Source organism: Elephantulus edwardii, unplaced genomic scaffold, assembly GCF_000299155.1.
Source record: "Elephantulus edwardii isolate Elephantulus edwardi_28Jun2011 unplaced genomic scaffold, EleEdw1.0 scaffold00259, whole genome shotgun sequence".
Lineage (NCBI taxonomy): Eukaryota > Metazoa > Chordata > Mammalia > Macroscelidea > Macroscelididae > Elephantulus > Elephantulus edwardii.
In genome coordinates, this window is record NW_006400009.1 from 3,524,813 (window position 1) to 3,549,463 (window position 24,651).

At 36.2% G+C, this 24,651-nt stretch overlaps 2 protein-coding genes across 4 annotated transcripts in view; both read left to right on the top strand.

The window, feature by feature from the left end:
- The first annotated feature begins 974 nt into the window (after positions 1-974).
- On the top strand, positions 975-20,506 carry MYOT (myotilin). Of its 3 annotated transcripts, none has more exons than XM_006899499.1 (11): positions 975-1,063; positions 3,806-3,890; positions 9,410-9,584; positions 10,455-10,550; positions 12,537-12,542; positions 13,871-13,920; positions 14,481-14,613; positions 16,640-16,847; positions 19,013-19,178; positions 19,544-19,677; positions 19,887-20,506. In XM_006899499.1, the coding sequence occupies exons 4-11, from the start codon at positions 10,476-10,478 to the stop codon at positions 20,057-20,059; spliced, it is 945 nt and encodes a 314-aa protein (XP_006899561.1). In that variant the 5' UTR covers positions 975-1,063; positions 3,806-3,890; positions 9,410-9,584; positions 10,455-10,475; the 3' UTR covers positions 20,060-20,506. The 3 variants fall into 3 exon arrangements, with proteins under 3 accessions (XP_006899561.1, XP_006899559.1, XP_006899560.1); XM_006899497.1 differs by having other exon boundaries at positions 981-1,063; positions 3,806-4,375; XM_006899498.1 differs by lacking the exons at positions 975-1,063; positions 3,806-3,890; positions 12,537-12,542 and adding an exon at positions 4,017-4,375 and having other exon boundaries at positions 10,455-10,559; positions 13,874-13,920; positions 19,887-20,059.
- Positions 20,507-22,940: 2,434 nt separating this feature from the next.
- PKD2L2 (polycystic kidney disease 2-like 2) overlaps positions 22,941-24,651 on the top strand; it is a 109,112-nt gene continuing 107,401 nt past the window's right edge. Inside the window, exons 1-2 of the mRNA XM_006899500.1 lie at positions 22,941-22,971; positions 23,612-23,713. Of these exons, the coding sequence (XP_006899562.1) occupies positions 22,941-22,971; positions 23,612-23,713 (133 nt within the window). The remainder of the gene's footprint in view (positions 22,972-23,611; positions 23,714-24,651) is intronic.

Here is a 24,651-nt window from a genome sequence, read left to right on the forward strand (position 1 = left end):
CAACAGCATGGGTTCAGTTGTTCTGGATTTAGGTCACCCATGAGGGAAGAGACAAGATAGATACACTTTACACTTTAAATAGAACCATCCAAACGTAAAGACTAGTCTTATTTTCATGCCATCCACTCCACAGGACTATCTGCCTATTGTTTGAAGGCTTCTTACTTTAACTTTGTTTACTGTACAAAAGTGGAAGCCTAAATATCCAGATGATCTCCATGATAAAAAAAAAATAAGAAAACTGTATAACGGTCAAGAGTAAAGATGAAAGAACCTCGATAGACAGAGCTCTAATTGTATTGCCTATTTTTTTTCCTATTTCTTAAGTGTTTCAAAACTTTAGAATGAAAGTACTGATCAAGAGGTCTATGTAACAGATTCAGAAAAACTTGCTAAAATAAAATAAATCTGAAGTTTCCACCTCTCTGCCTTTCCAATGGCATATTGATATGACCTTGCTCTCCTACCTGTGCCCTGATACCATATCCTTTCTTTAAGCACATTACTTGAACTCCACTCTGACCCTCTGTCATTTAGGGGGTCGGCATTACCTTCAAATGAAGGATTAGTTTGAATCTCATTTGCCACTAGTTTTCTATTAAAGAATCTTTCTAGGTAGAAGAATGTCTTAGAATGCCGACAATTTCTCTTTTAGCTCTTCTCTCTTCAACAGCGGAAGATCAGAAGCTTCCACCACAATAAATGAGTTTTCTTTATACTTTCTCCATTTCTCAATTCACTGCACTTTCCCCTATATGAGTTCACTAAAGCTCATAGTCAAAATTCATGTCTAAAATAAAGAGGCCTGCAAGAGAAGCTCATGTAATCCCACTCCTTAAATATCACTGAGACATCTGAGATATTGTTTAGATTGTGGACTCTTACTTTGACATGCCAGCATAGGTAGATGGACAGGCAAGCACATCAGATGTCACTGTTTGGCAGCTGATAAAAGTCAGTGGTGCTATAATACTAAGCACAGAGCAACTAGATTATGCTGTGAGGAAAGGGGATGCCTCCTGCTTCCCTTCAGTAGAGGGTTAACACTCAGTTGGAACGACGGGTAAGTGTCTTTTTATTCCTGCTAATTTTGAGTTGTGTTTTGGTTTGGTTCTTCCTCCGTCCCCAAATTAGAGGGGTGTATATATACAATGGTGACCTTCAGATAAATATATTGAGAGTCATAATTTTGTAATTACACAAGAATTCGAAGAGAAAGTGGTCTAATTCTACTGTAACTGGAAATTATTATAGAAAGGATAGGAGGGAAAGGTAGTGATGTGTCATTATTTTTAAATAATTTTCCTTTTAAAATGATCTGAAGTTAGTACAGCAATATTTTATACCTTCAAAATATTCTCTCCATTTTTTAAAGTCTGTGTTAAATTAGAGATAGAGTAGGGAAAGTTAAGATTTTTAAAATAGCAAATTGAGTATTACCATATAAAAGGTTTGAAATCTGTGTGAAATTATTTTAAATAAAGTAACATTGTCATATAAAAGAATCTATAATAGAATGGAACTTTATACAGTATTACAAGCATGAAGAAAAGTATAGTAGAATTACCTGTCTAAAAGCATATTTTTAAAAATTTTGTTGAAAAACAGGACTGACATGGGGGTTGGGAGAAAGCTAAGAAAAGAAGGGATAAACAATGTACATGACATTGAAACAGACAAGGGAGAGAACTGCATAAAAGGAATATATGATTAGGTATTATTGGCATGACAAGAGTCCAGAATAAGAGCTGCATAGTAAAGTGGAGTTGGGGAGGGGGCAGAACTGTATAACAACTAAAGAACTTTTTTTTCCAAAGGAAAAAAACTAACTGGAAGGAGGGGGGACAAAGAGGGAGATGCGCAACAATAAATGAATGGAAATCCAAGTTCTCTATAAACTTTCATTAAAATCTCAAAAAATTTTGTTGAGATATGAATGAAATGAAGCTTTTGAAACAATCTGTGGTTTTAATTGGACTTTTAAAAATATCAGTAACTGTTCATTATAGAGACCAATACAAAAACATACAGGATAATTATACTCTCTTAAAGTTTTGTTTCTGGAAAAAAAGTTTTATTTTTGTTTTTTGACATTTAAAATTATCCTGAATAACTTACCTTCCCAGAAAGGAAATTCATAGCAACAAAATGATTTTCCTTAAAATACAGTCTTTTCAAAATAATATCTAATTAACATCTCCTCCTAGTTCTTTGTTCCCAATAATTTAATAACCTAATCTTCATTAGTGAACATTATTGTTCATTATTGAAGTACATTATACAAATATTACAGTTCATTATTGAAGTACACGCTGGTTGGACAAGTTTATGTCCATAAATTGGAAATAAAAGACTCTATAACTTTTTAAATGGTTTTCCCTTCTGTTGGCTCTTTGTATGTTTGTTCTTCCCCACAATTATTATTATGCATTTAATTCAAAACTGCACACACAACCTTAGATTGAAGTTGCTGGATATAAAAACACCTGCATTAACAGTTGTATTTTCTTCAAGACAGGAACTTAAAAACTAGAAGACTTAATGAAAATAATGTGGTTAATATTTTAAGTTAAAAGTTTACCATTAACACAATGTTGATTTACAGTGTGTAAAGCAAGGTAAATGTATTTCCAATTAAATTGCTTGATATTTTAAATAAAGCCAGGACCAGTGTTAAAATTCTAAGTCTTGGTGTATTATGTCTGTATTTATATAGTTCTGCTTACAGTTACCATACTAACAAAAGAAATGAGAGGCCAATAGAACCCTTAAGGTTTTATTTTTGTGGCAAAGTACTCATCAAAGGAATAACTAGGATCACTGTAGGAAGGCAGAAGGGACACTGTAGTTAGTTGAGAGAAAAATAGTACTTTTTTCTGGATAGGGTAAAGGCTAGCTTCAGCATTGCTTCATTTCCTTCTGTACATCCTGTTAGCCATTCCAAAAAGTAAAAGAGGAGCTAAGATAATTTTAAAATTCACCTCAAATACATATTAAAAATTAAAATAATAAAAATAATTATGAGAACATCAAGACTAAAAACTAGAAAATACAATCTAAAAACTGCAAATTTTACAAATGGTTCTGGAATGCAGTCAGAGCTGTGTGTGTGTGCGTGTGTGTGCGTGTGTGTGTGCGCACACTATCATTTCATTTAGGATTATGGTCAATCTGGAATTAAGACATGATAAGAGTCAGGACCTGCATTTTTTTTTACATCCACCTGAAATTGACAAGAGCAAAGTTTAACACTGGTGAACTGTGGAAGAGTGAAGGATAAATATGGATTACAGTAATAGTCTTTATAGCATCAGCATATTGCTTCCCTTATTTTACTAAGACTTTATTCAACAAAGATGATCAAGCGATGAATGAATTGATGTATCCGAAGGTCTATTAAACTGTCTCAATGGATAATGGGAAGAATTTAAACTAAATTGATGCTGAAATGTTATTTACTTAACTGCTATTAATTTTAAATAACAAAATATCTGTGCTGAACTCTGGGCAAAAAATTAATCATAAAATTATCAAATGAAGCAACATCACAGAATTTATGTTCATATATAATCACTTGGAGAATGCAACGTTGCATTCTCACATCTCCAAGATCATGGGCATGCTTTCTTGAGAATGCCACAGGGACACACAAGGGAAAGTCATTTGTGCACACAGATTAAAGTGGGGGCCAGTCTAGAAGTCAGGAAAGTTTTAAGGTTCAAAGTTCATAAGTACATTAAATAAATAGTATTGTTGTGTTTAAGCAAATATTGTGGCTTACAAGACTCATTTTCTCCTTTTGAAGGAACAAAATTCTTCAAGAGAAGCCCACTCTATCCAAGCCAGAAGCAAAGTCTTCCCAGGATCTCAGCAAGGAGGAGCATATCAAGGTTGCCTCTGATTCCTTGCAACCTTCCATAATTCCAAGTTTGCAGCCCCATAATCAGGACTCTACCCCTCCAGGAGCAAATCATCATATTAATAACTTGCCTTCCTCTTCCATATACCAGCTAAACATGTTTAACTATCAACGTCCAACACACTTCATCCAATCCCAAAATCCATGTGGCTCCAGACTGCAGCCTCCTGGACCGGAAACCTCCAGCTTCTCTAGCCAGACCAAACAGTCTTCCATTACCATCCAGCCCAGCCAGTGTACAGAGAAAAGATTTTCTGCCTCATCAACAGTGAGCTCTCACATCACCATGTCTTCCTCAGCTTTCCCTGCTTCTACCCAGCAGCTCACTGGCTCCAATCCCGGCCAAAGAGCTGGAGGCACCTATTACAACCAGTCCCCAGCCAGCTTCCTCAGCTCCATACTACCATCACAGACTGATTACAGCAGCAGTAAAATGCCTTCCAATGTGGACTCCAAGTAAGTGAGTTTCTAATATATACATATATATATATTTTTTTATGTATCATAAGCTTGTATCTGAGTTTGGAAGTGTGCTGCTGTTCTTTCTTCACTATCTAAAAGTGCAAAGTGACATGAAGATTTCATTCTATAATTCACCTAGAACACTTTATGCAAGGGTTGTTGTTATGTACCATTGAGCCAAAACCCACCCTTACCAGACCCTGAAGTGGGTTTTCAGAGGCAGTTAATTGCACTGGAGGAGACTGACCATCTTTCTCCTGCAGAGCAAGTGGTGGATTTGAACCTCATGCATTTGAGATTGCAGCACAGCCTCTTGCTACTAGGCCACTAGAGCTCCCTTTGTACAAGATTACTGCAGGGACTGAAAGTTAAATGGTCATCCAACTCATTGTTCCAATGTCCAGATTGAACTGAACCCAAACCACTTCTTACTATATATATAGTTACTTAACCTATTATTTTTCATATTAAAAACAAAACGTGGGAAGATTTCTAAGACACTCAAAAATGGAAAACTTTCCCCTGGTTGGTTCTAAAATATGTAAATTCCTGTGCCTCACGCTGTAAATGTAAATCCTCTGGTTCTAGGCTCAACTGAGATGAAGAACACCTGTCTGCTCTTCTTCAGATAAGGTTTCCTCTCACATAAGCAGGGACTATTAAGTTTCTTCTGCCTTTGTCTTTCCTTCCTATCCATTTCCTCCTCTGATACACTTAACCGAAAGGGGAAGAAATGGGATTCAGTAATTAAAGTGTATCAATTTGCTTCACTATAATCAGAAGGAACACTTGCAAATATGAAGACTTATGACCTTAAGGTTTCCTTTGGTAATTAAAAACCACTCTTCAAATTGGTTGAGCTGCAGGAAAGAATACCTGCAGTCTTATGCAAGCATGTACTATTTTCATAAGCCTAAAACAGTCCTAGGAGAACCTGATATGAAGGACGCAATAGTTGTGCTTTTTTTAAAACATGGACTGAATACCTTGTACTTAAGCAAACCCAGGGCTATCAGTTTCCCGATTTGTTGGCTTGGCTAGACCATCAGAGAATTAAGCCAGAGGCACCTCCCAAACTGTCCGATGAAATATGTTTTGTTGCAAGATTACTGACAGGTCCTCTTGTTAATTTGTTGGCTCTTGAAGTCAAAGTTTCTAGAAATTTCTGTTGGTAACAACTCTGGAAATTGAGGGCACCAGCATTAATAATTTGACTTGTACAGAAACCTGTTAAATACTTTTAAAAAGAAAAATAAAGAAATCTAAAAACATTTTCCAAGAATTTAAAAGGAACCATTTTAAATCACTGAGAGTCATCTGACCTACAAAAATAGCAATATTGTAGGTTTGATCTAATTTTCAAAGAAATACCTTAAAGGACTTAGAGCATGCTCTCTCTCTTCTCTTCCAAATTTCTAATATACTCATTACTGCCTGTCAGAACATTTTCCAGGTACCTTTTACCAAGATCACTTTTCATCAAGCTTTCAATTATTTCCAAATTTCCTATAATAAACATTTTTCAGCTTAAAATTACTTATTTCTTGATTATAATATTTTCTCAGTAAAGTCTTTATGTTCTATTAAAAATACCTGCCCAGAAAATAAAACTATCAAACAAGTATTTATTAAGCTTCAAACACAAAGTTAGGTCTGTGCATATAACTAAGAAAGCAAAAGTACAGAGGATAAGAAATGAAGGCTAGAAGGTTCCCAAGTTAGAGATCAAAGATTCAGCTTTAGCTGTTCCATTTTCAGGACTATAGATAACTTTTTTAATCTTCCCATAGCCATTTGATATCCATTCCATGTCTAGCTGTACAGGGTGCAAAGCTCTGGCTCTTTGAACATTTGTGCACAACTCCTCCAATGTTATGAAGGGCTTAACTTTCTCTTAAAAGAATCCCTTGATTCTGACCTGGAGAATTTTGAAAGCTTTATTTAGCTTCCTCCTCCAGTAGAAAACACTTAGGCAAGCGTTTGTTCAATTGAACAAACCACAGAATAGAAATCGAGGGGACTTCTTTTAATTCTGATTATTTCTTTCCAAAAGCTTACTCTGTGTGTGTATGTTTAGTAAGTACCTTCCCTGCCTGGTGATTCAGTTTTCTAATCTGTAAAAATATTAAGTACTTGTCTGATTAATGATAGATAAAGCAAAATACCTATAAAGACGGTGTGCAAGAATAGATTATAAGTGTTAGCTTACAAACAGGCTCAGGTATCTGACCCTAACACTTAAAGCCATCTAAATTTGCAGTAATCAGAGTGTTCACTGAACAAAGTGACTGAGGGGATATATACATCATTGACCTTCAGGCTTGGTCTTGATAATCCTTCAGAATCTCTGAGCTATATTGTTGTTGTTGTTATGTGCCGTCAAGTCGCTTGCGACTCATAGCGACCCTATGTACAACAGCCCTAAACTCTGCTCTGTCCTGTGCCAATCACACTGTCTCTGACACACCCATCCCGATTACCCCAGTCACTGAATCAATCCACCTCATAGAGGGCCTTCCCCTCCTGTGCTGTCCCTCCACCCTACCAAGCATCACGTCCCTCTCCAAGGACATAGTATATTATGATAATCTGAAAATAAAAGTATACAATTCTAAGTGTGAAGATAGCACAGGATAGGACAGGGATCTGTTGTTCATAGGGTCACTATGGGTTGCACTTGACAGCACCTAAAAACAACAATTCACTCTCACAAACACTTGTGACATTTTATAAAGACAGTAGGCTGGTGTGGGGGGAAAAAAACAACAGTATGTCATTTATTGGTTCATACTTACTGGTTCACAACTTCAAATAGCTAGAAAGACATAAGATACATTTTAAAAGCCCAAAGGTATTTTTGGCACTCTGATCCAAGAATTCAATGTTAAAAAGAAAAAAGTTTCCTACTACTTATTTAAACTCTTGGTCTGGCTATTTACTCAACCGAACAAATCAAATTCGTTTGTGTTATATGTCATCGAGTCGACTATGACTTGTAGTGACCCTATGAACCACACTGCAATCCCAAAGTCATTCAAATCTACCAACTGCTCCATGGGAGAAGGCTGGGCTATCTCCATCCCCTATGATTAATTGCCTCTGAAGACCTGCTGGAGGGTCAGCTATGAGTAGGTTCTGACCTAATGGCCCCCAACAACAACATGAACAATGGCTCTGAACCTTGCACTGTCATGGGCCAACTTCACCATCTCCAACACATCTTTTAGTTAGGATTAATATAAACAGCCCTGCAGACCTGATGCAGGAGCTGTGGTGTGCAGTGATTAAGCATTCAGTTGGCAAGTGAAAGGTCAAGAGTTCCAAACTACTCACTACTTCTTAGGAGAATGGTGTGACAGTCACCTTCCCTAAAAGGTATAACCTCAGCAGCCCTACAAAGCAGTTCTTTTCTGTAAGATTACTATGAGTCAGAATTGGTTCAAGGACAACAGATGTGGCTTTTTTCTTTGCAGACCTACAATTTCAGAAGGGAAAGTATGCATCATCAACTTTGAATACAAAGCATCTTGAATACAATGGAAAATATTTATTAATTCATACTCAAAAAATAGGAGTATCTCCTATAACCAGGCTTTATGTTGTTGTTGTTGTTGTTAAGTGCCGTCGAGTCGCAGGTGACTCATAGCGACCCTATGAAGGAGAGTCCTTGACGCTTGGGTGCCTTTCATCCTCTCTCCAAGTTCATAGGGTTTCCGGAGGCAAGCTATTATGGAAGTGGACGCCAATGTAAATGTATAAGGATGAAAGAACATTTTCCATTTGGTGATAACTAAGTCCCTACAGCCAGCAAGAATGAAAAATCTAACTCCACTCAGAGAACATACATTTCTACTTAGAACACAGGTCCTTTCAGCGATCATAAAGAATATTGGGATAGGAAGAGACCTAGGTTGCATTGTCTAGAAACTCTAGAACATCCATTATTATAATGGGAAAGCATTCATTAATGCCTTTTTATGTCAAGGTTTCTCACATTAAACAGTACGATGTAAGTTAGTACTTTCAGGACTTAAGAATAAACCAGGACAAAGCATTCTGAAAAGTGTGAGTAATCTAACAGACCTGATAGCACAGGGCTCATTATTATGATCAGAATCCAGAGGGGACCTCGGGCAAGGGCAGGGCCACTTTTGAGACAATGTAGAATTAGAATTTAGAATAAGAATGTGAGCTAAACTATTTAATTTGCCTTCTTTTTATTCCAAACCCCTTTGCAGTGTGCATTTCTTTGTTCCATTTGTTCATTCCTTTCTCTTAAAAATCAGTTCAGCAATGTTGAAGAAACTGTCATTACTTTAGGAATTATTTGTTACTTGGCTACTTATTACATTGCACAATACTTAGTTGGAATGTCTAGAATAGCCTAAATTTAATGGAGATTTAAAATTAATAAGAACACCAGAGACTAAAACAGACTTCAAGCAGAGCAATAGAAAATTTATTAAATATCTATGGTACTGTGGTAAGTATTTAACAATCAGCTCAGAAGGGAACAACAATTGTGGCATTTACTGATTTTTCTCAATATAACTGCCCCACCACTACCAATTTCAAGATACTAATATAAGATTATAGGGACCTAGGAAGAGATGGTAAAAATAATCTAGCTGAAGCTCAATTTTTTCTCAAATTTATGATATTTCTTAAGTCCATGAAAATCAGTTCTCAGACAGGAAGAATTCTCAAGCTGCCAGTAGGCAGACTATAGCTTATTTGCATTCCATAGGAGATGTTCATAGAAGGACATTCTTCTGATGTCGAATCTAAATTCTTCCTCCTGCTATTTCATTTTCCCTTGCCAAGCATAAGAAGAAGGTAGGGGAGAGAAACAGCAAACCTGGTTAATATTATAAAATCCTTCTTGATATTATTAGGGCTATTAATGTTTTTTAATAACACTAACAAAAATGATTTACAAAATGAGGTCAGTTCTACTTTAAACACAATATTTTACTTTAAAGACCTTCCTTTAAAAAAATAATAATCTTTTATTTCTCCTTTTTAAAGCTATCAACAACCCTCTGTTAGCCAACCTGTAAATGCCAAGCCATCTCAAACTGCAAATGCTAAGCCCACACCACGGACTCCTGACCATGAAATACAAGGATCAAAAGAAGCTCTGATTCAGGATTTGGAAAGAAAACTGAAATGCAAGGACAGCATTCTTCACAATGGAAATCAAGTGCGTAAGATACCTATTTCACACAAAAATTCAATTAAGCTATAAAATATATTCTCAGTAAGAAAGTTCTGTCTCACAGATCTATGGCTTACGTCAGTAACAAGAGACAGAACTGTTTAAAAAGACAGACTATTGGGGTCCTATCCCACAGGTCTTTATATAATAATACTTCTTGGATTTTAGTAGTAAAAGAATGAAGTAAATCAATCTGAATGATGTAATACGTTTTGCCTGTTTTAAACATTAACCCTCTCACAAACTATGGCTGATGGCTAAATACTAATGAGAAATATCATCAGTTCAGCTTCTTTGTGGACTCTGTTATATAATATTAATAGGAAAACAATGATAACTGTCATTCTTATCATGTAACACACTGTACCGTTACTTTGAAAAACCTTATCTTTAATCTAAAAACCATTAATATCTCTTTTGTCAAAAATACTCGAATCCTTCACGGAATTCAATTAGAAATTAATACAGTCAAATCCACTATCTACTAATAATCTATCCCTGTTAGCACATCCAGTACTAGATTTGGAGACAGAGGACATTAGGACATGTGGGGAGGGGGGATGAGTAAAGACAGGAAATTCCCTTTTTTACATAGAAGTCTCTTCTTTAAGAGTGAGGGCACTTGACTTACCTAAAAATGAAAAGAAAGCCTAAGTGAACATTAGATTGGGAACCGGAACAAAAAGAAAATGCTGTATCACTAAGAAAAAGCTTTCAAAAAAATATCTCAACTCAAAAGATGGAATTGTACTTCTATGGAGTTTTGACTTACAGTAGTAATTTTCAGGTAAAGCTATACAACACAACTCTTAGCACATGTCATGACTATCTCCTTAACAATTTATTTCTTTAAAGCGGCTAACGTATGAGGAGAAGATGGCTCGAAGATTGCTGGGACCACAGAATGCAGCTGCCGTATTCCAAACTCAAAATGACAACGAAGCACAAGATGCACCCCAGGTAAATAAAATAAACATAATCTAACATTTTCCTTTGGTTCCATTTTCTAAATGCTTCTAAATAGTATTTGAATTAAGTCAAGCCCCTTTCGTGACCCATAATGAATACAAGAGCCACAACAAGCTCAACAATGTAGATAAATTTTAAAATTACTGTTTTCTGACACTTTCTAATATCTAGAAATGAAATGTCATAAAATAAGAGAGCTAAATTATTCATAATAAATCTGTACATTTAGGGGCCAATTAGACCTAAGACTCTTTCTAACATGTCTATATTAAAAGAAAATTCATGAAGTGAGGATCTAATAAGACAGAAGATTAAACTCTAAATCAAAGACATTTTACTTTTCTCAATCACTATAATTTCAGTGTTTTAAAAAGTGGCATTAATGAACTAGCCAACTCCTTTTGTGATAGTACAAAATTGCTTCTCATTTATTTAAAAAAATAAATCTAAGAATGACTGTCAAGTAGTTAACAAGAGCAACGCTTCCAACAAAGGATCAACTTTATGCAGAGCATAATTACTATGCCATAGGCTTGCACCTAAACAAGTCAATTTTATCAAGTAAACAACCCCGAGCAATATTATTGCTCTTTATTTCTTTTTCTTTCTCTGGCTAGTTACCTATTATCCTCTCCAATAAACCTAGAAGAAACTAGGAACCAGAGAGATAAAACTGGGAAGTCAAGAATTTCAAGCTTCCAAGTATAGGAAGCTCAAAATGAAATTTTTATTTCTGCTAAATTAAGCCTACTAAAACCGAGGGTGCAAGATCTGTAAAAAAATAACTAGAAACTTAAAATGCTATTTAAATATCTCTGGCTATTGATCATTTCATACATTCATTCATTCAATCAAATAATTTTTATTTTATAATGAAATTACTTATATGCTTACTGTGTGTTTGTCTCTGGACTTGGGATAGGAGAATATAAGATAAAAATTTACTGTTACCGGTACAAACAACACAATAAACATTCTATTGATGGCTTTCCTTACAAGTGCAAAGTATATAATTAATTTCATTTTTAAATAACTTTCAAATAAAAGTAATGCTACAAAAAAAGATATATCAATAACACATCATTATGAAATCAGAAAATTCAAATCTTTATTTTTATGTATGTTTCAAACACTATACCCAAATAATAATAAAAGTCATCAGACTATGTTGTTGTTGTTGTTATGTGCCGTCGAGTCATTTGCGACTCATAGCGACCCTATGTACAACAACCCTAAGCCCTGCTCTCTCCTGTGCCAACCGCATTGCCTTCGACACACCCATCCCGATTACCCCAGTCACTGAATCAATCCACCTCATAGAGGGTCTTCCCCTCCTGCACTGTCCCTCCACCCTCCCTTGCCATAATTAAAATACCACTGCCACTGAAAAAAACAAACAAACAAAAAAAACATCAAAGACTTAATTTGGAAATTTTGAGTTTTCATTGTATTATTTTTTTACCAAAAAAATTTAGTTGGTATGTTTAGTCACTGCCAAGTGTCCAGTTGCTTAAGCAGTTGAAACATTCGCATCACCAGAGGCTCTTAAAGAACATTAAGAACATTAAGGCTAGCAAAAATAGTTAATACAGAGTTGCAAGAATTTTATTCAATATTACAAAATATACCAAGTAAATAGATAAGGCTTACATTATTTAACTCAGATATATGTGTTTCTATATGGAAAACAAACAGATTTGTCCTGGAAAGGGTTAAACCGGGTGGCTCCTTGGAGGCAAGGATTCTGAGGCTCCGTCTAACTTACTTTGGACATGTTGTGAGGAGAGACCGGTCCTTAGAGAGGGACATCATGCTTGGGAGGGTGGAGGGACAGCGCAGGAGAGGAAGGCCCTCTATGAGGCGGATTGATTCAGTGACTGGGATAATTGGGATGGGAGTGTCAGAGACAGTACGATTGGCACAGGACAGAGCAGAGTTTAGGGCTGTTGTACATAGGGTCGCTATGAGTCGCAGGCGACTCGACGGCACATAACAACAACATATGGACATATATCCGAGATGATGGGGATAACATAGGCTAGGACAAGGCTCAGATCTGTTATTTATAGGCTTGTAGTGAGCGACAGTCAACTCAATGGCCCCAAACAACAACATATAAATGTATTTTAGTTGTTTGAAAAACAAAGACTATGTTTTCTCAGTATTTGTATTGCCTGTTGTCCCAAGTGTAATGAAAGATCAAAAACAGATATTGAATTAATATTTTATCAATTAATTAATTACATAACAATGTTTATCAATTTCTGATCTGATTCTCAAATTTTTTTTCCTAGTGCTCAGATAGAAACCTTTTAAAATGTTTTAATTTACTATGCAGGAAATAACCAATGCTGGTTTCCCAAGCTTTCTCATAGTTCTATACTTATTTCTTTGGAAGTCATCAGATTTTTGTGCCATGAGATAAAAAGGGAATTTATTTTCCAGTCCAATTTGTGTTTTTAGTGCTGCTGATACCACTTTCGAACAGTAGAGCTAATACCCTGTATCCACTGCCAACACTAGTGACTTCATGGCTATTCCTGTTTTACTGAAGGACAATCTGTACTCCATGCTCTCATTTCAAATTCTCCGGGGGGTATGTCATCCTTTGTTATTAAAGAGTCATCTGAAAATGGACCATCACCAATTCATAGTTTAGCTAATTTTCAGAAATAACCAATATCCGTCTATCAGTCCCATTCTTCCTAAGACTTGCTTCCTAGAGTAGTATGATAGCTAAGCAGCCACCACCACCACCACCTCAAGGGGACTTCTGAAGCTGTTAATGACAAGGGAGGAGACTGTCCATCATTCTTCCTCGGAGCCACTGGTGGACTGCAACCACCCAAGAGCCACACTCGTTGGGTTAGCAGTGCAACTCCCTAAAGTCAATGCTCTCAGAGCTCCCCTTAGTAATATGATAGTGTAACAGTGGCAAGAATCAGCACTGCAACCCCAAAGGCACACAGGTCAAGGCCACCAACTGCTCCGTAGTAGAAGGATGGGTAATCTCCTCCTGTGCTATTAACTACCTCTGAAAATCCACAGGAGGGTCAGCTATGAGTTGGTTCCGACTCTATGGTACACAACAGCAACAACAAACAAAAATTAAATATCTAAAACTAGCCATAACTGTATAAATACAACCAAATCCATCTTTGACTGTGTGTATATAAGTAAAGAACAAAATTGAAATGTTATTTTAAAAGAACATTTTAAACGACAGCTACCCAATTCCTCTCCATTTCAAGCTACATGTTAACAACAACATGCTAACATTTTTACTCTCTTTCTTTCTCAAGCAGCACAACCTAGAGCACGCACGACTGCAAGTTCCGACATCACAAGTAAGGTAAAAATAAAATATGTATAAGGAAACAATAGCCTTTGATACTGAAAATGTTTTTTCATTTAAAAAATATATCTTTTTAAAGCAGACTTATCTTTAAAAAATGTAAATAAAACTCTAATGTCTAAGATGAGAGTACAAATTTCATTTTAAATTATCAGAACTATCTTAGGGGAAGTTTTTAAATGATTTGGTCAGATTAACTAGGACTACATTTCTATAAGCAACTTTCTCATGATAATGGAAACAATTCTATGCAATCTTTACAAATGTGATAATAGACTACATGAATACTATTCTGCTTTTAGATTGGATCATGTTTTTCTCATGACACTTTTAAAAATAAATACAGAAGTATAATTTGAACCAGATGTTTCTGCATTGCTACAGTATCTAAAAGTCCACAACCATACCTTAGCTAATTACTGCTCCTAAGGCCTTTCACTGTTATCTGATCAAGGAGTACACTCTGGGGTTCAAGTTTGATTGCTAGATAATACTTGTGTGAAAGGAAGAACATTGACAACTTTCACGTACAGCTATTTGTTAAAATATTTTTGTAGAAGTAGATCATCCTCAAGGGGAGATGTGAATGATCAGGATGCAATCCAAGAGAAATTTTACCCACCACGTTTCATCCAAGTGCCAGAGAATATGTCCATTGAAGAAGGAAGATTCTGCAGAATGGACTTTAAAGTAAGAAAAGACTTCAACAATATTGAGAGACAATCAACAATAGAATACGAGATTTTGCAAAATGTCATCTTCCTACGTAGCTTGTCACACAACTTGAGAAAGCAGTATATACGGTAGGCAAGTGCCCAGATTTTGGAGCCAAGCAGACCTGGGTTTGAATTCTGACTCTGCTATTTCCCAGCTTTGAAATGTTAAACAAGTTACTAACTTCTCTATGATTGTGTCTCATCTATTTATGAGAATAATAAATGCACTCTCTTGATAAAATTAAAAGGATTAGCTTATACATCAATATAAGATACTCACAATTAAAAACCAAAACAAATAACAAAAAGCCCCACTGCTGTCTAGTCAATCTGATTCCTGACAAACCTTCATCAGTTTCAAAGTAAATATTTTTATTAGTTTGTATACACTGATTCATAAACACTGTGTCACATTCTACAATTTTTTTTCATTTTCATTTCATACATTCATGTACATTGTATATAAATCAATTACTATTGATTTATGGCTATTACTATCCCATCTTTTCAAGTCCTCATTGAATTTTGTCTATTCCTTCACACAACCCCTGTATACCCTCTAACTTCTGCTGTCCTAATGATTTCTCCCTTCCCCTTTTCATACTCTCATCCCTCTTTCCTCTTCCCCTTTTGAACATTTATACACATTTTCTCAGTTATCCTTTTTACAGTACTAGTCTTATGCAGCATTTGTCCTTACAAGACTGAATTATTTCACTCATTATAATGCTCCTTAGACTCTCCCATGTTATATACTGTTTTATAAAATCATTGTTCCTTAGTACTGCATGGTATTTTGTTGTGCAAATGTACCAGAGTTTCTCAATCCATTCGTTTGCTGATGGGCATTTGGACTGTTTCCATTTTCTTGCTATTGTGAATAACACTGCTGTGAACATAGCTATACATATCTCCATTCGTATTTCAGTTCTAATTTCCTTGGGATATATTCCTAGCAGTTGAATAGCTGGCTTATATGGGATTTCTATGTTCAACTCAAAGCTGTAAATCTTAATGGGTGGCAACTCCCCATCTTCTCTCCTTCAAATCTTTCTGTTAACAGCCCAACACACTGTATGTCACCAGGGCTCCTTCACAATAGTGCCTATCTGAAAATCCACTGTCCTTGGATCAAATACCTGCCATTGTATTTCTGAGGCTTTAACTCTTTAATTGAGGAGATTGCTCATTTTTCTCCTGCAGAGCACCTTGTGGGTTCAAACTGCCAACCTTTCAGTTAACAACCCAACATATTATACATTATGCTGCCAGGGCTCCTTCACAATAATACGTACCACCTAATAAATATTCCATAAAAGCAAGGCTCTGATAGCAACAGAATTTCCAATTCTCCTCCATCAAAATTTCAAACCACTCTGATTGCTCTTAGCATAGAACTTTTCTTCAAACTAGGATTATTCTTTAAAAGAGCTTACAATTTTATTATTCTCGTTTGGAGAAAGTGCTTTTTTTAAAAATAAAGTTTTTCCAGATTCATTAACATTAAAAGTGTACAGACTTAATTTTTGTATATAAGGTTGGCTTATATAAAACATTTTACAAACTAACAATCAATTGCCCTTCATATGCTAGACTCATAGCTCAAGGACACTAGCTTTTTTTTTTTTTTCCAAGGACAGACGATTATTAGCTCAGTAAGTCTCACATATGTGTGTCTCTGGGACTATACTTTTAGTCAGCATTGGCCAGAAGAGTCATACAACTTCGATTATTATTTGTAGAAAACAATAATGGTTATGTTGATGTTGCATGAGAAAGAACTAGGCATGGTTTGAAATAGTCAGAAAATAATATGTTCATTTCATTTGCTTTTGTTTTATTAAAATTATTAAAGGCAAATGCCTTTTGAGCACTTTGCAATTTTTAGATTATAAATCTTCTCAGATACTGGAACTGCTGAAATTCATAAAGGCACAAATGGGTTCCAGTGATGTGCATCTGAACACTCTGTCATTCTACTTGTGTTTTTTTTTCTCTAGGTAAGTGGACTGCCGGCTCCTGATGTGTCATGGTATCTAAATGGAAGACCAGTTCAATCAGATGATTTACACAAAATGATAGTGTCTGAGAAGGGTTTTCATTCGCTCATCTTTGAAGTGGTCAGAACATCAGATGCCGGGGATTATGTGTGTGTTGCCAAAAATAGAGCAGGAGAGGCCACCTTTACTGTGCAGCTGGATGTCCTGGGTAAGCCTTCAGAGAGATTGTAAGAGCCTATAAAATCCAGTTGTAATAAAAAAAGAATATTTCCCAGAACACCTCATGGTTAGAGTATTAATTTTTATCTGTTAACATAACCAACCCAAACAAACCTAAACTCCCTCCATATTTTTTAGAAAAACTCAATGAACTAGAATGACATGTATATCTCAAGAGATTTTCTTAATAGGTGTAAAGGAAAACAGACCTAATTAGGTAGTGACTGCAAAGGGACATTTTTGATGTGATAATTTCTGTCCATAGTCTAAAATACTGTAACTTTTTTTTCACATTTTAACAGAATTGTCATAATCTATGCATACCTTTTTGGGGAAAGATGAGGCAGTATACTCTGATAAAAATTTAGCATATCTAAGCCCCTATTCTCCCTTTATTTGGATCCATAATCAATATCCATGATAATGTTGTTGTTGGTGTGTTGATTGCTGTCGAATTGAGCGTGACTCATAGTGACCTATGAACAAAAGGCCTGAAGCCTTTCTATAACTATCATCATTCATTCAAAGGTCATAGAGTTTCCAGAGGCATGTTGTTTAGAAAGTGGATGTCACTCCTGCTTCCAAATCCATGGTAATAGCAGTCAAGAAATCACAGGCTGGCCTTTTTTTCCTTGTCTCCTTTCAAAGAGGAAGGTCTGTCCCTTTGGGGATGTTGTTGTTATGTGCTGTTGGGTCACTTGTCATTACCATTTAAAAAAAATAAATCACAAGACATGTTGCACTGGGAAAAATCTGCTGTCAAGGACTTCTCCAAAATGCCAAAGAGCAGCAATATCAGCTTAAAGACAAAGGTGCACCTGATCCAAGTCATTGACATTTCAATTGTTTTCTATGCATCTATAAACTGCACAATGAAAGAGGAAGACAAAATAAGAATCAATATGCTGACAAAGAGTACCGAACATAACATGGATTGCAAAAGAACAAACAACTCTTATCTTGGAGAGAGAACAGAGTGCTCCTTACAGGCAAGGATGGCAAAACTTGGTTTAATATACTCTGAGCACATTGTCAGGACATGCCAGTCCTTAGAAAAAGACATCATACTTGGAAGGGTAAAGGACCAGAGAAAGAGGAGATGGATTGACCCAGTGGCTATAAGAATGGTTTTTAGGATGGTATGGATGGTCAGAATTGCATAGGATAGGGTAAAGTTCCAATCTGTTGTTCACAAGATCCCTACGAGTTGGAGAGCACAGTACCTAACAATAAGCCTTGGCTTCTTGTTGTCGTTGTTATGTGCTGTCGAGTCATTTGAGACTCATAGCGACCCTATGTACAACAGCCCTAAACCCTGCTCTATCCTGTGCCAATCGCAATGTCTTTGACACACCCATCCCAATTATCCCAGTCACTGAATCAATCCACCTCATAGAGGGCCTTCCCCTCCTGCACTGTCCCTCCACCCTACCAAGCATGATGTCCCTCTCCAAGGACCTGTCTCTCCTTACAACTGTCCAAAGTATGTCAGACAAAGCCCCAGAATCCTTGCATCCAAGGAGTAGCCTGGTTTAACCCTCTCCAGGCTGAATCTGTTTGTTTTCTTGGCAGTCCATGGAACATTCAATACTCTTCTCCAGCACCACAGCTCAAAGGTGTCAATTCTCCTTCTATCCTCCCTAGTCATTGACCAACTCTCTGATGCATAACAAGTGATTGCAAAAACCATGGCCTGTATCAGGCGCACCTTAGTCTCCAGAGAGACACCGTTGCTCTTGAGTACTTTAGAGAGGTCCCTAACAGCAGACTTTCCCATCGCAATACCTTGGCTTAGTTAAATTAATTTTTTCCAAATTTGGCATAGTTAGTAGGGCAAATAGTGAACATGAACCAAGTCATCTGGTAGGTACTTTTTTCACCATTCATACTGCATGTCAATATACATAAACATAATTATACATTCAATACACATTTGCATTACTGTTGTAGAACTCTAAATTGTGGAATAATGTAATAACTTTTTCTATTACTGTATCTAACTCTAAAAGATATTGTCTTGGACTAGATTTCTATTCTTATTACTTTTAAAACCTTTATATTAATGTGCAAACTTCATAATACTTTTGTTTCATAAAATACCCCCTTCCAATTAAATCTTCCAGTATTTTAAATATTTGTTTTCCTAATATACAGCAAAAGAGCATAGAAGAGCACCAATGTTTATCTATAAACCACAAAGCAAAAAAGTTTTTGAAGGAGACTCAGTGAAACTAGAATGCCAGATCTCAGCTATACCTCCGCCAAAAATTTTCTGGAAAAGAAATAATGAAATGGTGCAATTCAACACTGACCGAATAAGGTAGGATAAATCTTTCTAGACTTTAGAGTTTAGTTGGGTTAATCTAGATATTGAAACACATGGCATGTATTTATAAACTCAATTTATCTAGAGTTACAAATAATAAAAAATGGTGGCTAAGAAAACAAATGCCATAAGCAAGATTAAAAAGGGGCATTTAATTCCAGAAAACCAACAGCTGTTTGGCGTTGTGCTGTAAAGTTGACCACAACTCCTAAACCTTGTCCTATTCTGCAACATCATCATGACATAACCTCAGAATTTTCAAAGGATTCTTTTTCTTTAGATATAATAGGTCAGAGACAAAACAAACTTCCAAAAGAAAATCAATTTCTGAAATTTTTTGTTTTTCCCAATTTTTTAAGTTTATATCATGATAATTCTGGAAGAATTACTTTATTGATAAAAGATGTAAACAAGAAGGATGCTGGATGGTATACTGTGTCTGCAGTTAATGAAGCTGGAGTGACCACATGCAACACAAGATTAGATGTTACAGGTATGTCATTCCAACAATCCAGGTCTTGTAAAAGCCTTCACCACAAAGATTAATAAGAAATACGAATCTCAGTAGAGTATAAAATCTGAGGAATTATTCTCACATGATCAGTGATTATTTTTCTTTTCTTGTCTGTTAATGATTATCTAGCATAACCAAATTGCTTAGAATGGGTTGTCTGAATTAACTTTTTATTTTATCTATTTCAGCCCATCCAAACCAAACTCTTCCAGCTCCTAAGCAGTTACGTGTTCGACCAACTTTCAGCAAATATTTAGCACTCAATGGAAAAGGTTTAGATGTGAAACAAGCTTTTAACCCAGAAGGAGAATTTCAGCGTCTTGCAGCTCAGTCTGGACTCTATGAAAGCGAAGAACTGTAATAACGTTACCAATATTGAAAATCATCATTGCAGTTAATAATAATAGTCAATTAAATTTCTGAAATAAATTCATAGCTGTATTAACACAATGTCGCCTTAATTAGGTAAAATAACAAATAGAAATACATATCGAAAACATTTTTCCTTTTACTTTTGCACATTCTATATATGTCTTTGGTCTGCAAAACCTCCAGAAAACCTTGTAATTGTAGAAGACTGTCTCAAAATGTGGAATTTTAACATTTAAATCATAAACATCTGACAATCACAAATTATAAATGATTACATTTTAAACTCTCTAATGCCTGTAATGAGATAAAGTTTACTGGTATTGCTTTCTAAGTACTATTTTACATGTTTTTCTTATAGGAATACTAACATGATATAAATTATCTGAGTGTTCCATAGTTTTATGTCAAAAAAGAATAAAATTTAAAATATTTGAAAGACTATTTCCTCTTTAAAAAATTCAAGCAAAAAGCAACACCTAAAAAAACCTCATGGGTAACAAGTTCAAAAAGGATAACAATATTTTTTAAGAATATCTTCTTCCTGGCACTCAGTTACACCGCAGTTTCTCCTGGAGCAGAGCCATATTTTCCATGGATTACATTTCAAAGGCAACCATAATAACTTAGAGCATGACTGAATTGCTCCTGAAATTAACATTTTGTTTTAACCAAATAGGTTTCTAATTCTTCAAGAACTTTTAGTCTATCAAGTTTATTAAGTCTCTAGTAATTATATGTATAAATTCTTTTCTTATTCAACAGAGTTCTATGAAAGTTATCTGTATAATTCTTATAATTATTTAACATAAATTCAAATATCTAAATTTGGGAGTTTTATTTCCACAAATTTAAGTTCATTCAGTGTGCACAGAAAACCCAGCCCATTTGAAAACATAATTTGTGAATATCTAAGACTCCCAGTACAGGGAAGGCCAAACCCTTTTAGAAAACTTTTTTAAAAAAAAACAAAACAAAAAACTAAAGCTATTCTTAAGCCAGTACCATAGTTGTTTTTTTTTTTTTCTTGACCCTCTCCTCTGATGGCTGTTCACCTTTTGCAAGGTGTCTCCTGTTCCTTTTATCACTGGAAAGTTTTTGATCCTCACTACTGTGTGGCCTAGTTTTTGCTTATTATCTGTGCAGAAAACAGAAGTCATCAACAACCCAAAAAATCGCCACCTAGAAGATATCACTATCTCTCTCAAGAAACGAACAAAAGTAGCTTTCTTTTTCTTTTCAAAATAGGTTGACAATTTTCTTTGCTGGCAGCCTCTAGCCACCTTTGAATACTTTTTTAATTCCCATTTTACCAACGTGAGAATCCCACCCATCAAATCCTGGCTAGGCTTTGCATCTTAATTTATAACCAGATTTGTTCAGCCTTTTCTACAGCTGATTGACAAACCTTGTCATCTTTGCAAAATCTCTGTGCCAGACGTGGGCCTAGGCTCCCACGGGCGACTGACTGTTCAGCCTAATTTTTGACAGAATTGCTGAAAAGGTGGGAGTTTGTTTCAGTGTATTTTAATGTTTTCTTTAGTTATACTGGGGAAATAGAAATGAGAGTTGTTTCAAGGAATTGCTCTCAATTATTAATAAAGTTTCTGCAAGTAGCAGCTGACAACCTGGGTTCACTGAAGAAAGTACAACAATAGCATCCAGCAGATCCATGCCTCAACTAGCCGTATATTTTGGGTAAGTTATTTAACTTCTCAGCCTTGATCTTCTCGGGCCTAAAAGTGGGGATAAATCTGCTTACCTGCTTTTAAGACAGATTGATGTGTAGACTAACCAAAATCACCAAGTGGATTTGGATTAAAAAAGAGAGTAAATATTAAGGGCAGTTAATAATTCAATTACTAAAAAATATAAATAAATAAAAAATTCAATTACTAAGTGAGATTAGTGTTGTTATATTTTGAAAGAACATTCTACTTTGTACATTACTCCTTGTCAATTTGCTGTACTGAGGTAATCTGGGTTTGCTCTGATGCCGAACCTTGGGCCATTAGGGTATCAAATACCATAATGGTTTATCAATATGGACAGTGTTTGGTGGAACTCCCAGTGTAGGACAGGATTGGAAGGATGAGTGGCACACAATTCCTAAACCGCCTGCCTATGGAAACTCTTATGAACTTGGGAGAAACTATGATCATTATATAGATATATATGTTGTTGTTGTTGTTATGTGCCATCTAGTCGCTTGCTACCCTATGTACAAGAGCTCTATATGCTCTTCTATCCTGTGCCAACCTAGCCATTTAAACGCACTTATTCCCACTGCTCCAGTCACAGAATCGATCCATCTCATCAAAGGTCTTCCTCTCCTTCGCCTCCCCTCCACTCTGCCAAACATGTCCCTCTCCAAGGACCTCCTTGCAACATGCCCAAAATATGTCAGACGAAGCTTCAGAATCCTTGACTCCAGGGAACATTCTGGCTTCACCCTCTCCAGGACAAACCTGTTTGTTCTCCTAGCAGTCCATGGTATATTCAACACTCTCCTCCAGCACCACAGCGCAAAGGCATCAATTCTCTTTCTATCAATATGTTCATAGAATCATTATGAGTCGTGCTCGACTCGATGGCAATCAACAACAACATGCTTTTTTATGATCAGACCCAGGCTCAAAGCTTGGCTTATCGCAGAAGCGGAGCCCCTGTAGACACAAACACCACAGTGCCAGGTAAGCACCTCCTGCATTGCATCGTGGCCTTCAGCAGCTTTGCAGTAACTCCGAACGCGCATTGACTCCCTTAGCTGCAGAGCTCGCGCAGGCGCATGAACGGAGCAGGCGCCGCGATGGACTCTCGCGCAATCGCAGCAGAGTCCGGCTGGTTGACCGGTTTTGGCTGCTTGTTTCGCCATGGCCGAGGCGTCTAGATGGCACCAAGGCGGTGAGGTGTCTTTTTAGGGAGTAGGTTGGGACGTACTTGTAAAGCAGGCTTTAAAATTTTAAATCCTTGGAAGCAACTTTGTGACCCGAAATTTCTATTAGATGGGACGGCTCATAGCATTTGACAAGACAGGAAGAGGAGAGGGAAAAGTCCTACCCTCAGCCCTTTGCCGAAGCTCGAGGCTGGGCGCGGCCACCTGCCAGTCAGTGACCTTCAGTAGGCCAGCCTCTCAAGTCCTTTTCTTTCAGTGTCGTGGTCTTGACAAAACCCCAAATAGAGTTCTTCCCGCATACCCCCTTCGCCATATTAACAGGAGAAGATTGGGAATCAATGAGAGGTGTTTTGCTTGTATCGTATTTTGCCTTTTCATTTTAAGAGAGGACTGGTGAGGAAACATCCTGATTATAAAAATCTGCCAGATTATAGGCCTAAAACGACTGTTCGTTGACTGCCATGGGAAAATCCTAATTATCCCTACCTCACTTAAAATGAGAATAAAAAGTTAGCCAGAAAGCCATCGCTCTTTGGCATAGGATAGGTAACAGCTACAAGTGCCCCATTCTGTTCTGTCACTGGAAGGGTAATGCAGTATCAATTACTTAATAATTGAAAGAAAAAATTTTTGTTTTATGTCTCATAGGGACTCAGAAATGGAAACGGTCATTCAAGAGGGAAGTAATAATTAGACCCACACTTCAGGATTTGTTAGTCTACTTTATTTTCTTAGTAAACCTGTGTATATGTAAGTACATAGATGGAGATGCTAATGTTTGAACGGTGAGATTAAAATATGAAGATGAAAAAGAAAACATCTAGACTGTAAAATCATAAATTGCCAGACTACTTAAAAAACAAACAAAAAACCCAGAAAACTAGTAACAAAGTTTTAGATCCTGTTATATTAATCTGGAAGCTATTTTTAGTTTTTATGGGGCAAAATTTTAGGTCTCAAAAATAATGAGAAGCTCCAGTGGTCAACATAGAAAATAACTATTCCTTTGAGTTGGTAGTTCTAACTTGATTTCTCTTAGAAACAGTGTAGACAAGTTAGCTCAGTTGTGTCCATGAAAGTATGAAAAAGGCCAAAGAAAAGTTAGTTTTGGTGTCTACTGTTAGCTTTGTTTTTTTTCACTGTGTAGCTCAGTTAATAGTAAAACACATTTGTACTGACTAGTAAAGGGTGTGGATCAATGGGAATCTTTAAGAGCAGGAGAAAAGTTGCACCCTGTATTCCTTTACATCATCTGTGTGTCAGTAACATTGACTTAATATGAGTCAAATCAGTTGTCCTCAAGTCAACTCTGAATTCCTACTGACCCTGTATGTGTCAGAGAATAACTATTCTTCACAGGGTTTTTAATGACTAGTTTTTATAAGTAGATAATCAGAATTTTTTTCTAAAATGTCTGAGTAGACCTAGACCTCCAGCCTTTCAATTAACCAGGTACATTAACTACTTGCACCATCTACAGAATCCTTACTATGACAGGCAATATTAAAGTTGATTTTATTTTCCATGCCAAGCATATATTACGTGTAATTTCACTACTAGTTGGATTTGCATTTCTGTGTACTATAGCACAGAGAAGCCAAAGCACAAGGAAGAATTCAAGATACTAAAGAGTTGAATAGAAGATTTCAAAAGGCAGCACGGGATGACAAAGCAAAATATTACAATGA